Below are 17971 nucleotides of genomic sequence, written 5' to 3' on the forward strand. Positions count from 1 at the left end.
TTGAAGTCCAACGTGATCTGTCCTCATCTGATACCCAACACATGCTCTTTCTAGCCAGGGTCACAGAGGCAAAACTGTCCAACTCCCTCTTCTCTAGATCAGGAGAACTGAAGCCATTTCTGTTACTCTCATTGTTGCCCAACCTGAGATTAATGGAGATTGAACCTTCTGTATCACAGAATCATGCCGTGCAGAAGGAGACCATTTGGCCCATTGAGTCTGCACCGACCACAATCCCACCCAGGCCCTACTCCCATAAACCCATGCATCTAGCCTAGCTGACATTAAGGGGCAACTTAGTATGGCCAATCAACCTAACCCGCACATCTTTGGACCATGGATGGAAACCAGAGCACCCGGAGGAAACTCACGCAAACACGAGGAGAATGTGCAAACTCCACATAGACAATGACCCAATCTGGGCATCAAATCTGGGTCCCTGGCACTGTGAGGCAGCGGTGCTAACCATTGTGCTGCCTTGCCACCCCTTGGATCGACCTGGTGCCATTATGATGCTTATTTAATCTACATGAAAAGAAATAAAAGGTCTTCTGCGTGTCCCTGTGGCATATTTTGCAGTAGTGGAGGTGACCCGCCATTGCCTGGCAGTGGAACTTTTTGGTTGCGCCAATGTCAACTGGGTTCCCCATTGTTTGTACCCCCTGTCGCTGGGGAACCTGCAGCCAGAGTGCATCGTCGGTGGGACTAGATGACCCTGCTAATGGGAATAGCTGGAAAATCTGGCCCATTATATTTTCTTTGTTTACTAGTCACTTACATTTGTTTGAAGGAGCCATTAAAGAAACAGGAGCTTGATCATATTAGAATAAATGGCTGGGCTGCCTCTTCCTTGGCCCTGCTTAGGCTTTAAGCTAGTTTAGAAGGTCAACAGAGAGTTGGCTATTTCTGGACAACCATTGACCAGCATCATTCAGCCACAGGATCCGATTTGCAAAGCATTCCTGAGTGCAGGGGAAGGAAATCAACATTTTGGAAAATGAAACAGATATGCAGGTTAGATTGATTGGCCATGCTAAATTGTCCCTTAGTGTCCCAGGTTGTGCATGTTAAATATGTGGAATTTCGGGGATAGGGCCTGGGTGGAATTATTGTAGGTGCAGACTTGATGGCTGGATGGCCTTCTTCTGCACTGTGGGGTTTCTATGATGCTACAATAAATTGCAAGGGAGGCAAAGCCACAGAAAAGTTACAGCATAACAGGAGGCCATTCTGCCCAACTTGTCCATGCTAGTAGAAGTATGGAGACAGCTACTTGTGAACAGCAGGTAAACAATGCTGGATGATGAAATACAGCACTTAACAAAGCACAAATACTTCAGGCTAACAGAAAATTGCATTCACAGAAACAAAAAAACTTACATTTCTTCAAGCTTCTGGCAGTTGTGGAAACTTGGTAACACATGAATTTGATTGTATGATAATTCCCTGTAAACACAAAAACATTATTGTTTATTTAGTCATGATTTGCAAAGGCTGCTAAATGTTGCTACCCAGGAATTGCAAAATTGTGTTGATCCTGGAATGCTTGACAGCCTAGCAGTGAAATAACTGGCACTGTAACCAGACGGACATGTGATTGGCATAGAAGAAGGGGAGTGATAATTTCCAGAACCAGAAATGAAAACTAAATATATCTGGTTAAAATTCTCAAGTAGCAGCCTATTTATGTTTGTGTGTGAACAAGTGTGAAATTTAAATGCAATCCCTGAATGGTTAGGGCTTTCTTAGGGATCAGAGCAATATGGCCAGTCAGTTGGAAGCCTCCATTTCAGTCGACTACATTGAATTCAAAGTTATTTAATGATAGTTCAGTATTCAGCATTAAATCCCAATCAATGGAAGTCAATAGAAATGAGAATTGTGCAGTTTCTTTAATAGGTGCCTGAGCTGGAATAATGTTTTTACATCAGGGCAGCAAGTTGAAAATCCACCTCAATGAGCATTGCTTCTTTATTCTTTCATGGGATAGGGGCATCCTTGCCAGGGCTAGCATTTTTCACCCATCCCAAATTGCCCTTGAAATAAAGGACTTGTAGGCCATTTCTGAGGACAATTAAGAGTCAACCACATTGCCTTTGGTCTGGAGTCACTTGTAGGCCAGTTCGGGTAAGGATCAGAATCACAGACCTATTAGAGTGCAGGTGGAGGCCATTTGGCCCATCTTGTCTGCACTGACTCTCCGAATGAGTACTTCGACTGTCACTCTCCTGCTTTTCCCCACAAACCTTTCAAACAATTATCAAATTCCCCCCTGAATGTTTCAATTGAACCCACCCTCAATTGAACCATACCCTCTGGTAGTGCATTCCAGGCCCCAGAAACTCACTATGTGAAGAAGTTTTATTTCATATCATTTTTGCTTCTTTTATCAATTACCTTAAATCTGTGCCCTGTGGTTCTCAATCTACCCACCAATGGGAGCAACTTCTCCTTATCAACCTTGGCCAGGGTCCTCATAAATACTTCAATCAAATCTCCTCTTAACCTTCATTTCTTCAAGGAACAGAGTCTCAACTTCTCCAATAAATCTTTATAACTGAAATTTCTCAGCCTTGGAAACTCCTGCATTCTCTCTAATGTCTTCACATCATTCCTAAAATGTGGTGTCCAGAACTATGCGCATTAGTCCAGCTCAGAACTAACTAGTATCTTATACAAGCTCAATGTATACTATATATATATACATATATAGCAAATTTCCTTGTCTAAGTGGCATGCATTCATGAACCAAACGGGTTTTTACACCAATCAATCAAAGTTGCCATCATCACCATTGTTGAGACTAGCTTAATATACCAGATTTATAAATCGAATTTAAATTCTACCAGCTGTCATGATGGAATTTGAAGACATGTACCCAGAGCATTTGCCTCCAGGTTACTCATCCAGTGACATTACCACCAGGCTATATGTCAATGTTTGGGAAAGGGGGGCAAGTGTAGAGTGGGGGGAACCTCAAAATTCAGTGACTGAACCACAACCATTTCTCATTTACACAAACAACCTCAATGAGGAAACACAATGCAAAGCGACACCAAACTAGGAGGGGCAGTGAAATCAGAAGAGGTAGTTCAGAATTTCCAGAATGCTTTCAACAAGGCATGTCGGCAGGCAAAGCCTTGAGAGATGAAAATTATTGCAAGTGAGTGTAAAGTTCTACACATAGGTTGGAAAAATATGTGACACGTATACGGCAAGAATGTTTGAAATAGTTCAGGACAAAGTGGAAAGAAAGCTAGAAAACTGAGCAAAAGTTACAGAAGGAAGAACCCTGGGGGGGCTAGTCATGAAACAATTAGATCCCACAATGGGGATGGATGGGGCCAGATACTGGTGGCATTCAAAGTCTACCTGAATGGATAAGGTAGCTGGACCAAATAATTCTTGTATCTGGAATTATCTCGTGATCTTGCAACATTATTTATAGGTTTGGTGTTGTTTTAATTCAGGAACTGGTCGTATTGTCACTATTAGTTTCCTGGCCCATAAAGAGGAAGTAATAACTACAATATGGAATCAATCTGCTAAAACAAACCTCATTGAACTGAAAAAGCTTATTAAATTAATTCAGGTTATTTCATAGACTGTAGGAATATACATTCAATTTCTGCACAAGCCAATTACATCAGCTAGGCATCAATGGCCCAGATTTTCCAGCTTCTGGATCATTGGAGACCGATGTGGAGATGCTGGCGTTGAACTGGGGTAAGCACAGTTAGAAGTGCCACAACACTAGATTAAAGTCCAACAGGTTTACTTGGCAGCACAAGCTTTCAGAGTCTCACTCCTTCATCAGGTGAGTGAGAAACTGTGATCACATATAGGGCATATATAGACACAAACTCAATTTACAAGATAATGGTTGGGATTTGAGTCTTTACAGGTAATCAAGTCTTAAAGGTACAAACAATGTGAGTGGAGAGAGGGCCAAACACAGGTTAAAGAAGTGTGTATTGTCTCCAGCCAGGACAGTTAGTGAGATTTCGCAAGCACAGACAAGTCGTGAGCACACATGAGGATGGCCTCAACCAGGATCTTGGGTTCATGTCACACTATCTGTAAGCCTCACTACCTGCCTGGACTTACCCACCAAGATACAAGATCTGTCCATTTGGAGATTGCAACTCACCGACTCCAAGAAAATTGCCAGTGAAGTTTGAACTTCCGATGGGCAATTCCCCTGCTCTCTTCAACAAAGTCTCCAAATCTTGACTTAGAGTTGGAGAATTTGAACGATTCTAACTCATTTAACTGAACATTTTTCCACGAAATGATAGATCGAAAAATCCTAGTCGAACTCCTGTCTAACTATATCACTGACACCCCAGTCATTCACTCTGACCAGCACTCCCCCATCCCCCAATGTCTCCTGCCTATTGCTGCCGATACCCCAGAACTGAACTCACCAGCCAACTCCCTCGCTGAACCTAATGTCACCACTGACATCCCAACTCTCCCTGACCCAACCTGACCTCACACCACCCCAGCTCTCCCCCCCACCGAACTGACCTGATCTCATCACCCTATCCACTAGCCAGCCTCCCCACTTAACTCATGTACCCTACACACCCTTACCTCACCCACCCTACCTCCTTTTTCACACCCATTCTGCCCATTACCCACATAATTCATCCATTCACTCACCCAATCACTCAGACACTCTTATGCTGAACGATTGAAAAGCTGTTTAAATGTCCCAGATAACGGCAGCTAATGCCACAGAAAAGGGCAGTGACTTGTCTTTGCCCAATGATCCAGGGTTACAAGAACACAATTGGATCAAAGGCACACTCTGCATTCCGGAGGAAGGTAGGATCAGAAATCCTGGTTAAAAATGCAAAGCTCCAGTGTCACACAGAAAATTAGCCGCAATCCAAAAGTGATTGCTGCTCCTCAGAAGAATTGGGTCAATATCCTAAGCAAGTTCTAGTCAGTTAAAGAGAGAATAAAGATATCATTTATCTTTGATGAAGGAATGAAATGAGGTGTTTAACTGGAGGCTCTTCAGATACTGTCAGTTTACCACTATTGTCAAACACATGTTGACCGCAATTTTAATGGCTCATCAATCGTAAAATCACGAGAGAGCTGAGAATTCAGGATCACGGCCGATTTCTTGGCTCTCGCGATCTTACCAGCACCGCATTTCTGGCACAATCAGTTTCTTGCCCATTTCTGGCGAGAGGCTGAACATATTACGTAAATTTATTTTAGCCCTCATTAACATGTGTTTAGCGAGCCCCGGACTCAATCGTCAAGGCTCACTTACCTCTGTGACCTCTGGAGGGTCTCTCCGGAAAGGAAAACATCTGCTCCCCATGAATGGGCAACAGCCATGTTGGCCTCGCCGGATGAACAGGAGGCTACTGAGGCATCCCCAGGGAGGTTGAGGACAAAGTTGGGGAGTGCCACTGGGGCTGTGCCAGCCTGACAGTGCCAGCTTGGCACTGCCAAGCTGGTGCCTTGGCAATGCCCACTGGACACCTTGGTGCTGTCCAGTGGACAAGGGCTCAGGTTGGCGTGGGAGGAGGGGAGTGGGAGGAGGGGCCTACTATACACTCTGCAGGAGATCACTGGGTGAAGTAGGGGGGCCCACTGCCACTCTGCATGCATTCAGTGGAGGAGGGGAGCCCATTGCCACTCTGCAGCTGATTGATGGGGAGGGTGGGCGTGGCCCGCTGCCAATCTGCAGGTGATTAGTTGAGGGGGGGTGGCATGATTGGTCTGGGTGGCGGGGGGATGACAAGTCGGGGGGTGATATGTCCAGGCAGTGTGGGGCTCACAAGATCTGCACATGCATTACAGCTCCCTCTGCTGCTTGAACAAGCTAGCTGGTGAATTAAGCCTAGCCCACTGCCTCTAATGGCTAGAAACAGTCTAGCCCATTTCATGCACGTTGTGCATGAGATTGGGAGCAAAGAGTTGCCCAAAAAACATACCTGAAACTCTCCCATTTTTATGCTAGATGGACACTTAATTTTCTTCTGTAAAATTCTGCCCATTATATCTCTTATTATCGTTAATAGGTTATATCCCATTTACCATACCTAACTCCGAAATATTATTGTATTTCATGAAAGCATGGATAGATTCTTTCACAATATTGCACGCGATACAAAACAATGCTCGATTTGATGTACGTCACTTTAACCTTTACATAACATAAATCCACCACTTTCAGCAACATAATCTGAATTAAATGCCAGCTGACAGACCAGTAAAATGAATGGGTATTTAGTGAAAATATTTGAGATTTTAGGGAAAAAGATTTAGTTATTTTGCCACTTATCATAATGCAGATCAGTATATAGGATATTAGTAAATGCTATGAAACTGGGCATCTTTTGTTTAATTATTAATCTAGGGGATGCATTGTGTGTATTTTTGTTTGTTCATAGTCAGATGGTTGGATTAAAAATGTAGTTCATTCATACTGCCCATTTTCTTTCAGCATTAACAGCTTAATATGCACTCTGAATTTCAACTTGCCCAATGAAGCCCATCCATCTCTTGCCCTCTTGACGCCATTCCCACTAAACTTCCCCTTGAGACTCGCAAGCTAGCTGATATGTCGCCAATGGTGATATCTCCTCAGATACTATCCTCTGCCTTTCAAAACTGCTGAAAATTTCCTGTTTTTCCCAAAGTTCCAACCTTAAACTTTCGGACCTTGTCGACTACGGCCCATCTGCAGTGTCACTATTCTGTCCAAAGCCTCCCTGATTGGCGCTGCTACATCTCAAATTTGTGTCCATATTGCCTCATAGCACCAGGGACCTGATTTCTGGCTTGGGTCACTGTCTGTGTGGAATCTGCATGTTCTCCCCATGTTTGCATGGGCTTCCTCCAGGTGCTGTGGTTTCCTCCCACAGTCCGAAAGGCGAGCTGGTATGTGCATTGTCCATGCTAAATTCTCCCTCAGTGTACCTGACCTGGCACCGGAGTGTGGCGACTAGGCAATTTTTACAGTAATTTCATTTCATTGTTAATGTAAGCCTGCTTGTGACACTAATAAACAAACTTTAAACTTTATCTTTTGAATTTGTCCAATCAGATTTTTGTCCCTGTCTCAGCACTTAAAGACCCCTAATCAAAGCCATGAATGATATCTACCATGACTAAGGTGTTAAATCCCTCCTCTTCCTTCTCCACATCTCTGCAGCCTTTCAGATGGTCAATCTCACCATCATCCTCCAGTGATTCTCTTCCATTGTCCACTTCATTGTCCTCACTTGATTCTTATAGATAATACTCCATGGTGAAAACTGAAACCATCATCTCTGGCCACCTCCATATCCTAGCCATTGATTCCAAGCCTTCGCAACTTCTCCTTTGGCTCAGTATTATTTGTTGTCTGACTGCATTTCTGTGAATTACCTTAGGGTGTCTTTCTTCATTAAATAGACCATTAGCAATTAATTAGGAATTAAGTAAATTAGTAATTATTTAAGCCAATTTTTGTCGTAACGTTCCTTCACAGTGAGAATCCACTTTTATACATGATTTGTAAAAATGCCGAAATTTACATCAGGTTCTGATGACAGGGTAATTACTCCACATTGATGTAAAGCTGTCACACAACTGATTACCATTTGATGTATGTGAAAAATATATCAATTTTGATACTGGCAAAATGAAAACACTGCTGCTTTTAGAATACCTTAATGTATATCAACATCATGGGACCATGATGTCTAACAGTTCCCTTTGTCAAAGTACATGTCAATACATTAAATACACCAAGTATGGGAGAACTGTTTACTTCCTGCCTCATGATTTGAAAGAAAATGACTGATATACTAACACAATCTAATCATATAATTCCAGCCTGTTAACTGAATGCTAGGCATTTTAAATAATTTGGTTATCTGTGCTGACTGTTGGTTTTGCATTTTCAAGCAGTTGAGTGGCATGAAAACATTTCCTTTCACCTTCCTTAATAGCTCAGCTAACTAGTTCCCGGTTTGGGACTGGAGGACACAGTTTCCACCTTGACTATGCTGAGGTAGCTGATCTCAGGTGGGGCATAGGTGGCCTGTGACTTCTGGTCTAAGTGCTCTAAGGCTGAAAGGAAGGGGTGGGAGGGGGAGAGACGTGTGGAGTGAATTGTAAAGAATGAAAGAATAAAGATTACTATCCATCATGACTCAAAAAGTGTGCATGTAATGGCTTGAGAGTAGAATAGCATTGGGCTCAATACTGACACTCCCTCACTACTGAACAGCACTTGGGATCAGTATTCAGGCTAAGAAATTGGACCTGTGGGTACCAATGGAACCATAACAGAAGATAAATCACTAGCAAGAGAGGAAGCAGAAAATTGAAGAGAAGATGAAAACAAACAGAAGCATTTTGACCTTTTGTTTATCATTCCTATAATATGATGTGGAGATGCTGGCATTGGACTGGGGTGATCACCTGATGAAGGTGATCAGAGTTGAGAACGAACTTCGTCACTCAAAGGGTGGTGAATCTCTGGAATTCTCTGCCTGTTGAAGTGGTGGAGACTACCTTGCTAAATATATTTAAGTCACGGGTAGATAGGTTTTTGATAGACAAGGGAATTAAGGGTAATGGGGAGAAAGCGGGAAAGTGGAACTGATCCACTTCAGATTAGCCATGATCTTATTGAATGACGGGGCAGGCTCGAAGGGCTAGATGGCCTACTCCTGCTCCTATTTCTTATGTTCTTAAGGAGCAGTGCTCCTTCATTCCAAATAAACCTGTTGGACTTTAACCTGGTTTTGCAAGACTTCTTACTATTCCTATAATAATTATTTTGCCTTTAAAATGCACCCTCAAACTTACTGAAATGGGAATGATAGATAGGCATGTTTCTTGCTTGAACTGCCCAAGCCTGCAAGAAACTACAAAAAGTCGTGAATGTAGCCCAGGCCCTCGAGCAAATCAGCCTCCCATCCATGACTCTGTCTACACTTCCCGCCGCCTCAGCAAAGTAGCCGGCATAATTAAGGACCCCACACACCCGGACATTCTCTCTTCCACCTTCTTTCTTCTGGAAAAAGATACAAAAGTCTGAGGTCACGTACCAACCCACTCAAGAACAGCTTCTTCCCTGGTGCTGCCAGACTTTTGAATGGGCTCACCTTGCATTAAGTTCATCTTTCTCTATACCCTAGCTATGACTATAACATTACATTCTGCACTCTCCCGTTTCCCTATCTATGAACGCTATGTTTTGTCTGTATAACGTGCAAGAAACAATACTTTTCATTATATGTTAATACATGTGACAATAATAAATCAAATCAAATCAAATATCTGATATGTTCACTGAATCCGCTTAGTTCAAACAATCAAATTCCACTTAAAAAGGAAACCAGAACTAGAGGGCACAGCCTCAAAATAAGAGGGGGGCAGTTTAGAACAGAGCTGAGGAGGAACTTCTTCTCTCAGAGGGTGGTGAATCTCTGGAATTCTCTGCCCATTGAAGTGGTGAAGGCTACCTTGCTGAATATATTTAAGTCACGGGTAGATTGATTTCTGATAGACAAGGGAATTAAGGGTTATGGGGGGCAGGCGGGAAAATGGAACTGATCCACTTCAGATCCACTTCAGATCAGCCATGATCTTATTGAATGGCGGGGCAGGCTTGAAGGGCTAGATGGCCTACTCCTGCTCCTATTTCTTATGTTCTTATGTAATAGGGTTGACAACCATCAGAACATGTTGATATTGCTTGAACTATTATCTAGCGTTGCTATCTAAATTTGTTACTTAAAAAAAATTGAAAATGGTCATCAGATATTAAGGACATTTTTCAGGTGCACAAATAATCATATTTTGAAAATAAAAATCTAGATAAAGCCTTCTTACAAAATTACTTCAAACTGTGAAGGAACTCAGTTCACTTTAACAGAAGTAACCAAAAGGGAACTATTACATTTACTATTAGGTATCTCAACCTTTTCATGAAAGGCTTATCAAAGATTTAAAGGACTCTTTCAATAACTGTTTGGGCTGATTGGAACCTTCATTTGTTCACTGAAATATTGACAATGATCCATCCGGATATCATCAAGTGAGGGCTTTGCCTTGGGAGCATGATCATTTCCACTACTTTTCCCATTCTGGGGATCTGGGTATGAATCCCGCCACGGCAGGTGGTGGAATACAAATTCAGTAAAAAAAATCTGGAATTAAGAATCTACTGATGCTAATGAAACACTGTCAATTTTTGGAAAAACCCGTCTCGTTCACTAATGTCCTTTAGGGAAGGAAATCTGCCATCCTTGGTCTTGGCCTACATGTGACCCCAGAGCCACAGCAATCTGGTTAACTCTCAATTGCCCTCCAAGATCAACTTGGGATGGGCAGTAAGTGGTGGCCAGCCAGTGATGCCCATATCCCACAAATGAATTAAAACAAAAACATTTATGTCAGTGTGCTTGATGATCTTTTAGATTAATCACAAATCATCTCGTCCATTGCAGCCTATATGAACTTTTCATCTGTGATCCAATCTAGGTATGTTGAGATTGACACTCTGTGCTAAAAGGAGATGTCACAGGGCAGAATTTTACAGCCCCATCACAATGGAGGTGTGGTGGTGGAGGGGTAGGTGGAAGCTGTAAAATGCAGCTAACTGTTCAAGATTCCACTGACTTTGGTGGAACCTGAAAATCTGTCCAGCGGAAGGAGCTGTAGGATTCCGCCCACAATGTCAAATCTTCCTTTTATCTGAGTGGAAAATACCACAAGTTTTTCCTGTAATTATGTTCTTACACAAAAATAAGTTACACCTGAATGTTTGCAGGCAGTCTTTTAATTGAAATCATAAATCATCACATTAAAGCATAAATTTTTATACCTGTCACTTTCTATAGAAGATAAAATTACATACTTGAAGATATCTTTTTTTGTTTGATATATTGTTCATTTTATGGGATAGCATTATTCGATTTTGTACTGGCTGTTAAACTGGTATCGACTGTCAGCATCACTGACTTGTGACAATGTTCACTTTTAAAGTAAATCAGAGAATGTCTCTGTTAATATAATAGATTAAGGGGTTAAATATAAAAAATTTGAAATATGAAAAGCTTCCCACAGTGTAACTACATGTTTATCAAGTTGAAACTGAATGTAATATTCAAGGAATAACTAATGGAGAATTCTTTTATACAGAATTTATTCCAGGAGTGAGGTAGGACCTATTGATTCTTGAACTACTTAGTTCAGTTTAAGTTTATTTATTAGTGTCACAAATAGGCTTATATTAACACTGATGAAGTTACTGTGAAAATCTCCTAGTCACCACACTCCAGCGCCTGTTCGGCCACACTGAGGGAGAATATAGCATAGCTAATGCACATAATCAGCATGTCTTTTGGCCTGTGGGAGGAAACCGGAGCACCCGGAGGAAACCCATGCAGTCGCGGGGAGAACATGCTGCCCCTATAGCTCTGTAGAATGTCAGAAATTTGATTTCAAGAAATATTCAATAGCCCTGGATAAGAATCCGTAAAGTGGGATTGTATCACAGTTCACTTTATTTAGTCCATATGTGTGTTTATACTTAAAAAAGCATAAAAATGAGCTTGAAATATGCCTTTTATGTGAGTTATATTTATTCCTCCTCCTAATTTTGTAATAATCATCCTGAAAGTCCTCTCAGTGAGGATGAATAGTGGAATTTATGAAGTCGGCTTGGCTTCTGTAGGATGTAATGTATGAGCTATAGCACTAGGTTGAGATTTAAGCTTTTTGATTTTGCGTCAAGAAGCTATTAAATGATTCTTGAAATCAAATTTCTGTCATCTTGTAGAGTTAAGCAGAGTTATTGCTTTATTTCTACTCAGCAAAGGAATATTGGCGTAATTCATACTGAGGATTAATGATGAAATGCATGTATGACCAGGAACGAAACCATACTCACAATACTCGTAGATTTGGGAGTTGTTGGCAGAGACCCCTGGGAAGTGAGGTTATTCCAGCTCGAGTTAGGGTCCTGTCCAGAAGCAGAAAATTTATGCCATTATTTGGAGTTAGGCATGCGAGAAGTTCCTCAGTACATGACCTTTATTTTTACTGACAGAACTGACAATGTAATGGATAATTTGTGATGAATGAATGCCATCAAAAGAAAAGAGCAATAATTGCAGCAAAATGGTGCCTGCTGTTCATTCAGGATCTAAGTTTGATAAACATAAATTTGCTACCCACAGTATTTCCAGGCTAGTTGTTCCTTTCAGGTCCGGGAATTCCTTTATTTCAGTTGCTCCATTTAGTGACCTGGAATTGACAGCAAAAATCCATTACTTTCTTCATGCATTACTTAGAAGTGGAATAAAATACCTGACATAACATTATAGTTTGTAATTATTGTGCCATAATATTTTAAAAAATTAACTATACTATCCTTTATGAGTGTGCGTGTAAGCTTCATTTATTTTCCCAATTGTAATTGCTTCGCACATGACATGCTATCAATTTAATTCTTGCAAAATTGATTCTTGCAGTTCACAATTTAAACATTTTCTCTTTCCTATTTCCTAATTTGGTTTTCTTCATGGGCCATTTGCTCTCTTGGTTTAACGAACATCTTGTACCCTATTTATACTGTGTTAGCAGTGTTTCAAATTCACATCATTTATACTCCAGCCTGAATTCAGGAGCCAGAAGTTGCTTTGTATACAACCGCATGCAGACAGAAGATTGGCTAGAAACTTTCTAGCAATTGGCCTTCCCACGTTCTGGGAGAAAATTTATACATGAAACAAGGTTTCATCTGTCATTTCAGATGAAAGTAAAAGATTCTTGGCACCATTTAAACATAGAAACTAGAAAATGGGATCAAGAGGAGGCCATTCAGCCCTTTGAGCCTCTTCTGCCATTCATTATGATCATGGCTGATCATCCAACTCAATACCTGCTCCTGCATTGCTCCCATATCCTTTCATCCCCTTTGCCTCAAGTGCTAACGCTAATTGCTTCTTGAAAGTATTCCATGTTTAGCCTCAGCTACTTCCTGTGATAGCAAATTCCATAGGTAGACCACTGTCTGGATGAAGGAAGTTCTCCTCATCCCTGTCCGAAACCATCTACTCTGTATCCTCAAATTGTGATTCCTGGTTCTGGACACCCCCGCCATCAGGAACATCTTCCTTGCATCTACCCTGTCTAGTCCTGTTAGAATTTCATATGTTTCTATGAGATAACGCCTCATCCTACTGAACACCAGCGAATACCATTCTAACTGACTCAATATTTGAAGAAGAGCAAGAGAATTCTCCCAGTGTTCTACTCAACATTTAGCCCTCAACCAACATATTTAAAACAGATTGTTGAGTCATTTATTTCATTGCTGTTTAGGGGATGATGTGCAATTTGATTCCCACACTTCCTGGGCATTACAAAAGTAACTCCAATTCTAAAGTACTCCACAAATTGTTTTGGAATATTCTAAAGTCAAGCAAAATGCTATGTGAATGTCAGCTCTTCCTTCTCCCTTTTTTTGTACAGGTGAATCGAGTGAGAATTTCCACTGGTTGTTACCTTAATATTGTGGCATTGAATCTGAAGACGGAGCGTTTTAAAAAAGTGTTATCAACTGAGCATAACGTTATTTAACAATTTAACAGTGCATATGCCATTCATTTGTTTTATATTGCAGCTTTATAAACTTTGCATCAAAATATTTCAAAAGTACAATCAGCCAGACCAGTTTAACTAATTCAAGGGCTTTGCAATAAGTTTGTGCATAATAATAGGTAACAAGCAATTCAATAGCATTTGTAGTCTCGAATACACTTTTTATCAAAATCATGAAAACTACAGACTTATGTCCACTACAAATTAAACTTAGTAAATGCCTCAGAGCTTTAAGAGTCATTTTCAAGATTATTCTTTAATGCTTCACTTATTTCTGGAACCATTCTCCACCATATATGAATCTATGGTTAGAACTACAAAACTGTTATACTGTGGAATTCTCTACAATCAAAGAACAAAGAACAGTGCAGCATAGGAACAGGCTCTTTGGCCCAACAAGTCTGTACTGACACATGACACCTTTCTAAACTAAAAACTTTTTGCCTCTATGCAGTCCGTATCCCTTTATCTGCTGCCTATTCATGTATGTCAAGACACCTCTTAAATATTACTATTGTATCTGCTTCTACCACTTTCTCTGGCAGTGCATTCCAGGAACTTATCATCAAACTTGACTCTCACATCTCCTTCAAACTTTCCCCTTTTACCTTCAACCAATGTCCCCTAGTAATTGACATGTCTACCCAGGGGAAAAGATTCCGATTATCCATTCTTTTCATGCCTCTCATAGTTTTAGAAACTTCTATCAGGTCACCCTTCAGCCTCCCATGTTCAAGTGAAAAAAAAACATGTTTGACCCATCTCTCCTCAAAGCTAATATCCTCCATACCAGGCAACATTCTGGTAAACCTCTTCAGTACCCTTTCCAAAGCCTCCACAAGCAATTCAACAAAGATCCTTGAACAGCACCTTCCAAACCCATGACCACTTCTATCTAGAAGGACAAGGGCAGCAGTTACATGGGAACATCACCGCCTGTAAATCCCTTCCAAGCCACTCACCATCCTGACTTGGAAATATATCACCATTCCTTTGCAGTTGCTGGGTCAAAATGCAGCAATTCAAGAAGGAGCTCACTACCACATTCTCAAGCACAACTAGGGATGGGCATCAAATGCTGGCCAGCCAGCAATGCCCATGTCCCACGAATGAATAAAAAAAAATCCTTCTGGTAGTATGGCGACCAGAATTGTACACAGTATTCCAAATGTGGCCTAACTAAAGTTCTATACAGCTGCAACATGACTTGCTAATTTTTATACTCTATGCCCTGGCTGATGAAGGAAAGCATGCCATATGCCTTCATGACCACCTTATCCACTTGCATTGCCATTTTCAGGGAACTGTGGACCTGTAAGCCTAGATCCTGTTGTATGTTAATGCTTCTAAGGGCTTTGCCATTTACTGTATACTTCCCTCCTGCATTAGATCTTTCAAAATGCATCACCTTTCATTTGTCCAGATTAAATTCTATCTGCCACTTCTCTAACCTATTTATATCCTGAGTTATCCTCTGGTAATCTTGCTTGCTATTCACAGCTCCCCAAATCTTTCTGCAGTTCACAAACTTACTATTGACACCACCTATATACTCAGCCAAATCATTTACATGTATTACAAACAACAGGGGTCCCAGTATTGATCCCTGATGATCATAGATCTCCAGTCAGAAAGGCATCCTTCCACCGCTACTCTCTGTCTTCTATGATCAAGCCAGTTCTGTGTCCATGTTACCAGCTCACCGCAGATCCCAATGTAACTTTAATATCAATGTCATTATGTGACTGGCTACATTCTGACATGATGTAGAGATGCCTGCGTTGGACTGGGGTAAGCACAGTAAGAAGTCTCACAACACCAGGTTAAAGTCCAGGGGTCGGTGCTGGGGCCTCAGCTATTTACCATTTATATAGATGATCTGGAGGAGGGAACCGAGTGTATGGTGTCGAAATTTGCTGATGACACCAAGATTGGGGGAACGGCAAATTGTGCGAAGGGTGTGGAGAGTCTGCAGAAGGATCTAGCTAAGCTGGGCGAATGGGCCAGGAACTGGCAAATGGAATTTAATGTTGGCAAGTGCGAGGTGGTCCACTTTGGTAGCAATAATGGTAGGAAGGATTATTACGGGGCGAAAAACTGCAGCAGGCGACGGTGCAGAGGGACCTCGGGGTCCTTGTGCATGAGTCGCAAAAACCCAGCTTGCAGGTGCAGCAGGTGGTCAGGAAGGCAAATGGGATGCTGGCCTTCATAGCGAGGGGGATTGAATATAAAAGTAGGGAGGTCTTGCTGCGGCTGTATAGGGCATTGGTGAGGCCGCAGCTGGAGTACTGTGTGCAGTTTTGGGCGCCGTACTTACGCAAGGATATTTTGGCCTTGGAGGGAGTGCAGAGGAGGTTTACTAGGCTGATGCTGGAGTTGAGGGGGTTGAGCTATGAGGAGAGGCTGAATAAACTAGGCTTGTACTCGTTAGAGTTTAGAAGAATGAGGGGAGATCTCATTGAGACGTATAAGATGATGAATGGGATGGATAGGATAGAGGTGGAGAGACTCTTCCCGCTCAGAAAGGACAGTAGGACTAGGGGGCACAGCCTCAAGATAAAGGGGGGGCGGTTTAGAACGGAGTTGAGGAAGAACTTCTTCACTCAAAGGGTGGTGAATCTCTGGAATTCTCTGCCCGTTGAAGTGGTGGAGGCTGCCTCGTTAAATATTTTTAAGACGCGGGTTGATGGGTTTTTGATAAGAGAGGGGATTAAAGGTTATGGGGAGAGGGCGGGAATGTGGAACTGAGCCACGACAGATCAGCCATGATCTTATTGAATGGCGGGGCAGGCTCAAAGGGCGAGATGGCCTACTCCTGCTCCTATTTCTTATGCTCTTAGGTTTATTTGGTAACATACGCCACAAGCTTTCGGAGCACTGCCCCTTCATCAGATGAGTGGGAGTTCTGTTCACAAACAGGGCATATATAGATACAAACTCAATTTACAAGATAATGCTTGGAATCTGAGTCTTTACAGATAATCAAGTCTTAACGGTACAGACAATGTGAGTGGAAAGAGGGTTAAGCATAGGTTAAAGAGCTAGGACAGTTAGTGAGATTTTGCAAGCCCAGGCAAGTTGTGGGGGTTACAGATAGTGTGACATGAACCCAAGATCCCGGTTGAGGCCATCCTCATGTGTGCAAACTTGGCTATCAGTTTTTGCTCAGCGATTCTGCATTGTGTGTCGTGAAGGCCGTCTTGGAGAACATTTACCTGAAGATCAGAGGCTGAATGCCCATGGGGCACATGAACTCCCACTCATCTAATGAAAGGGCAGTGCTCCGAAAGCTTGAGCCTTGTGCTACCAAATAAACCTGTTGGACTTTAACCTTGGGTTGTGAGACTTATTATTGTGCATACTGACAGAACAGGACATACAATGTAAATGTACTGAGACAAAGGGTGAGATTTTAACTCATTCAAAACCCAACCACTTACACAAGAGCTAAAACTGAGCCCAGTGAACCAGTTTTTCTTTCCTCTGAGGTTGTCTTCAGAGTGCATCATTCCCCAGTCATGGACTGACAAAACTAAACTCAACAGTTTCCAGCGGCAAACACGCCTAAGACTCAAACCTTCAGCTTGGGAGTCAAGCACTCGATTATTTAAGCTACTGGGTCAGCTTTTAGAGCTTTTGAAATTGAGCACGTGGCTCCGCGCATACTTACAAGGTGTGAAGCTTTGGCAGGAACTGAAAGGCAGATTTCCCCACAAACTGGATCGGATTATCATAAAAATGACTGGAAAGGAAGTAAATTGTTTAGATAAGTTTTCATACGACATCCATCAATGTCAGAGCTCACATCTGCTTTGCCGATGTGAACAGAGTGTAGAATCAGTTTAAATAACAAAACGTACAAAAGTTGCCTGCAGAATTAACTAAAAGCAGCCAGACAATCGGACGTGAACCCAGATGTTTTATTTGTGGCTGCTTGAGCAGATGACGGGGGAGGGTTTTCTCTAATTAATAATAACAGTTGTGAATAAGTGTAGGAAACACACTGGATGGCAACAATATGCCAGTGATTAGCTAACAATCTGTTTGGTCCCTGGTAGCAGAGTGAGGACATGTTCAAATTTCAGGATACAGGGATAATATAATTAAAGAGTTAACTAAGAAAGGCACTTGATCCACCCAGAGTGGCTGAATAGTTTATGTGTATTATACCTAATTGAATATATTTATATTAAATAACTAACCAAATAGCATTGTCACTCACATAAGAGGATAATTGTTAGGTGTGAAACCCTGTTTCTGCCAAGAAAAATAAATAAAAGGCATTTCTTGGAAGTGTGTAGTTAAGTCCACACCTGCATTCTTACTATTGCAAATA

At 41.7% G+C, this 17971-nt stretch overlaps 1 protein-coding gene across 1 annotated transcript in view; it reads right to left on the minus strand.

The window, feature by feature from the left end:
• Window positions 1-17971, minus strand: part of lgr6 (leucine-rich repeat containing G protein-coupled receptor 6) — a 261234-nt gene that overhangs the window by 19405 nt on the left and 223858 nt on the right. Inside the window, exons 9-12 of the mRNA XM_080210083.1 lie at window positions 17306-17377; window positions 12208-12276; window positions 11921-11992; window positions 1381-1446 (exon numbers count right to left, since the gene is read on the minus strand). Of these exons, the coding sequence (XP_080066209.1) occupies window positions 1381-1446; window positions 11921-11992; window positions 12208-12276; window positions 17306-17377 (279 nt within the window). The remainder of the gene's footprint in view (window positions 1-1380; window positions 1447-11920; window positions 11993-12207; window positions 12277-17305; window positions 17378-17971) is intronic.

This window comes from Carcharhinus amblyrhynchos, chromosome 22, assembly GCF_965287045.1.
Source record: "Carcharhinus amblyrhynchos chromosome 22, sCarAmb.v2.hapA, whole genome shotgun sequence".
Lineage (NCBI taxonomy): Eukaryota > Metazoa > Chordata > Chondrichthyes > Carcharhiniformes > Carcharhinidae > Carcharhinus > Carcharhinus amblyrhynchos.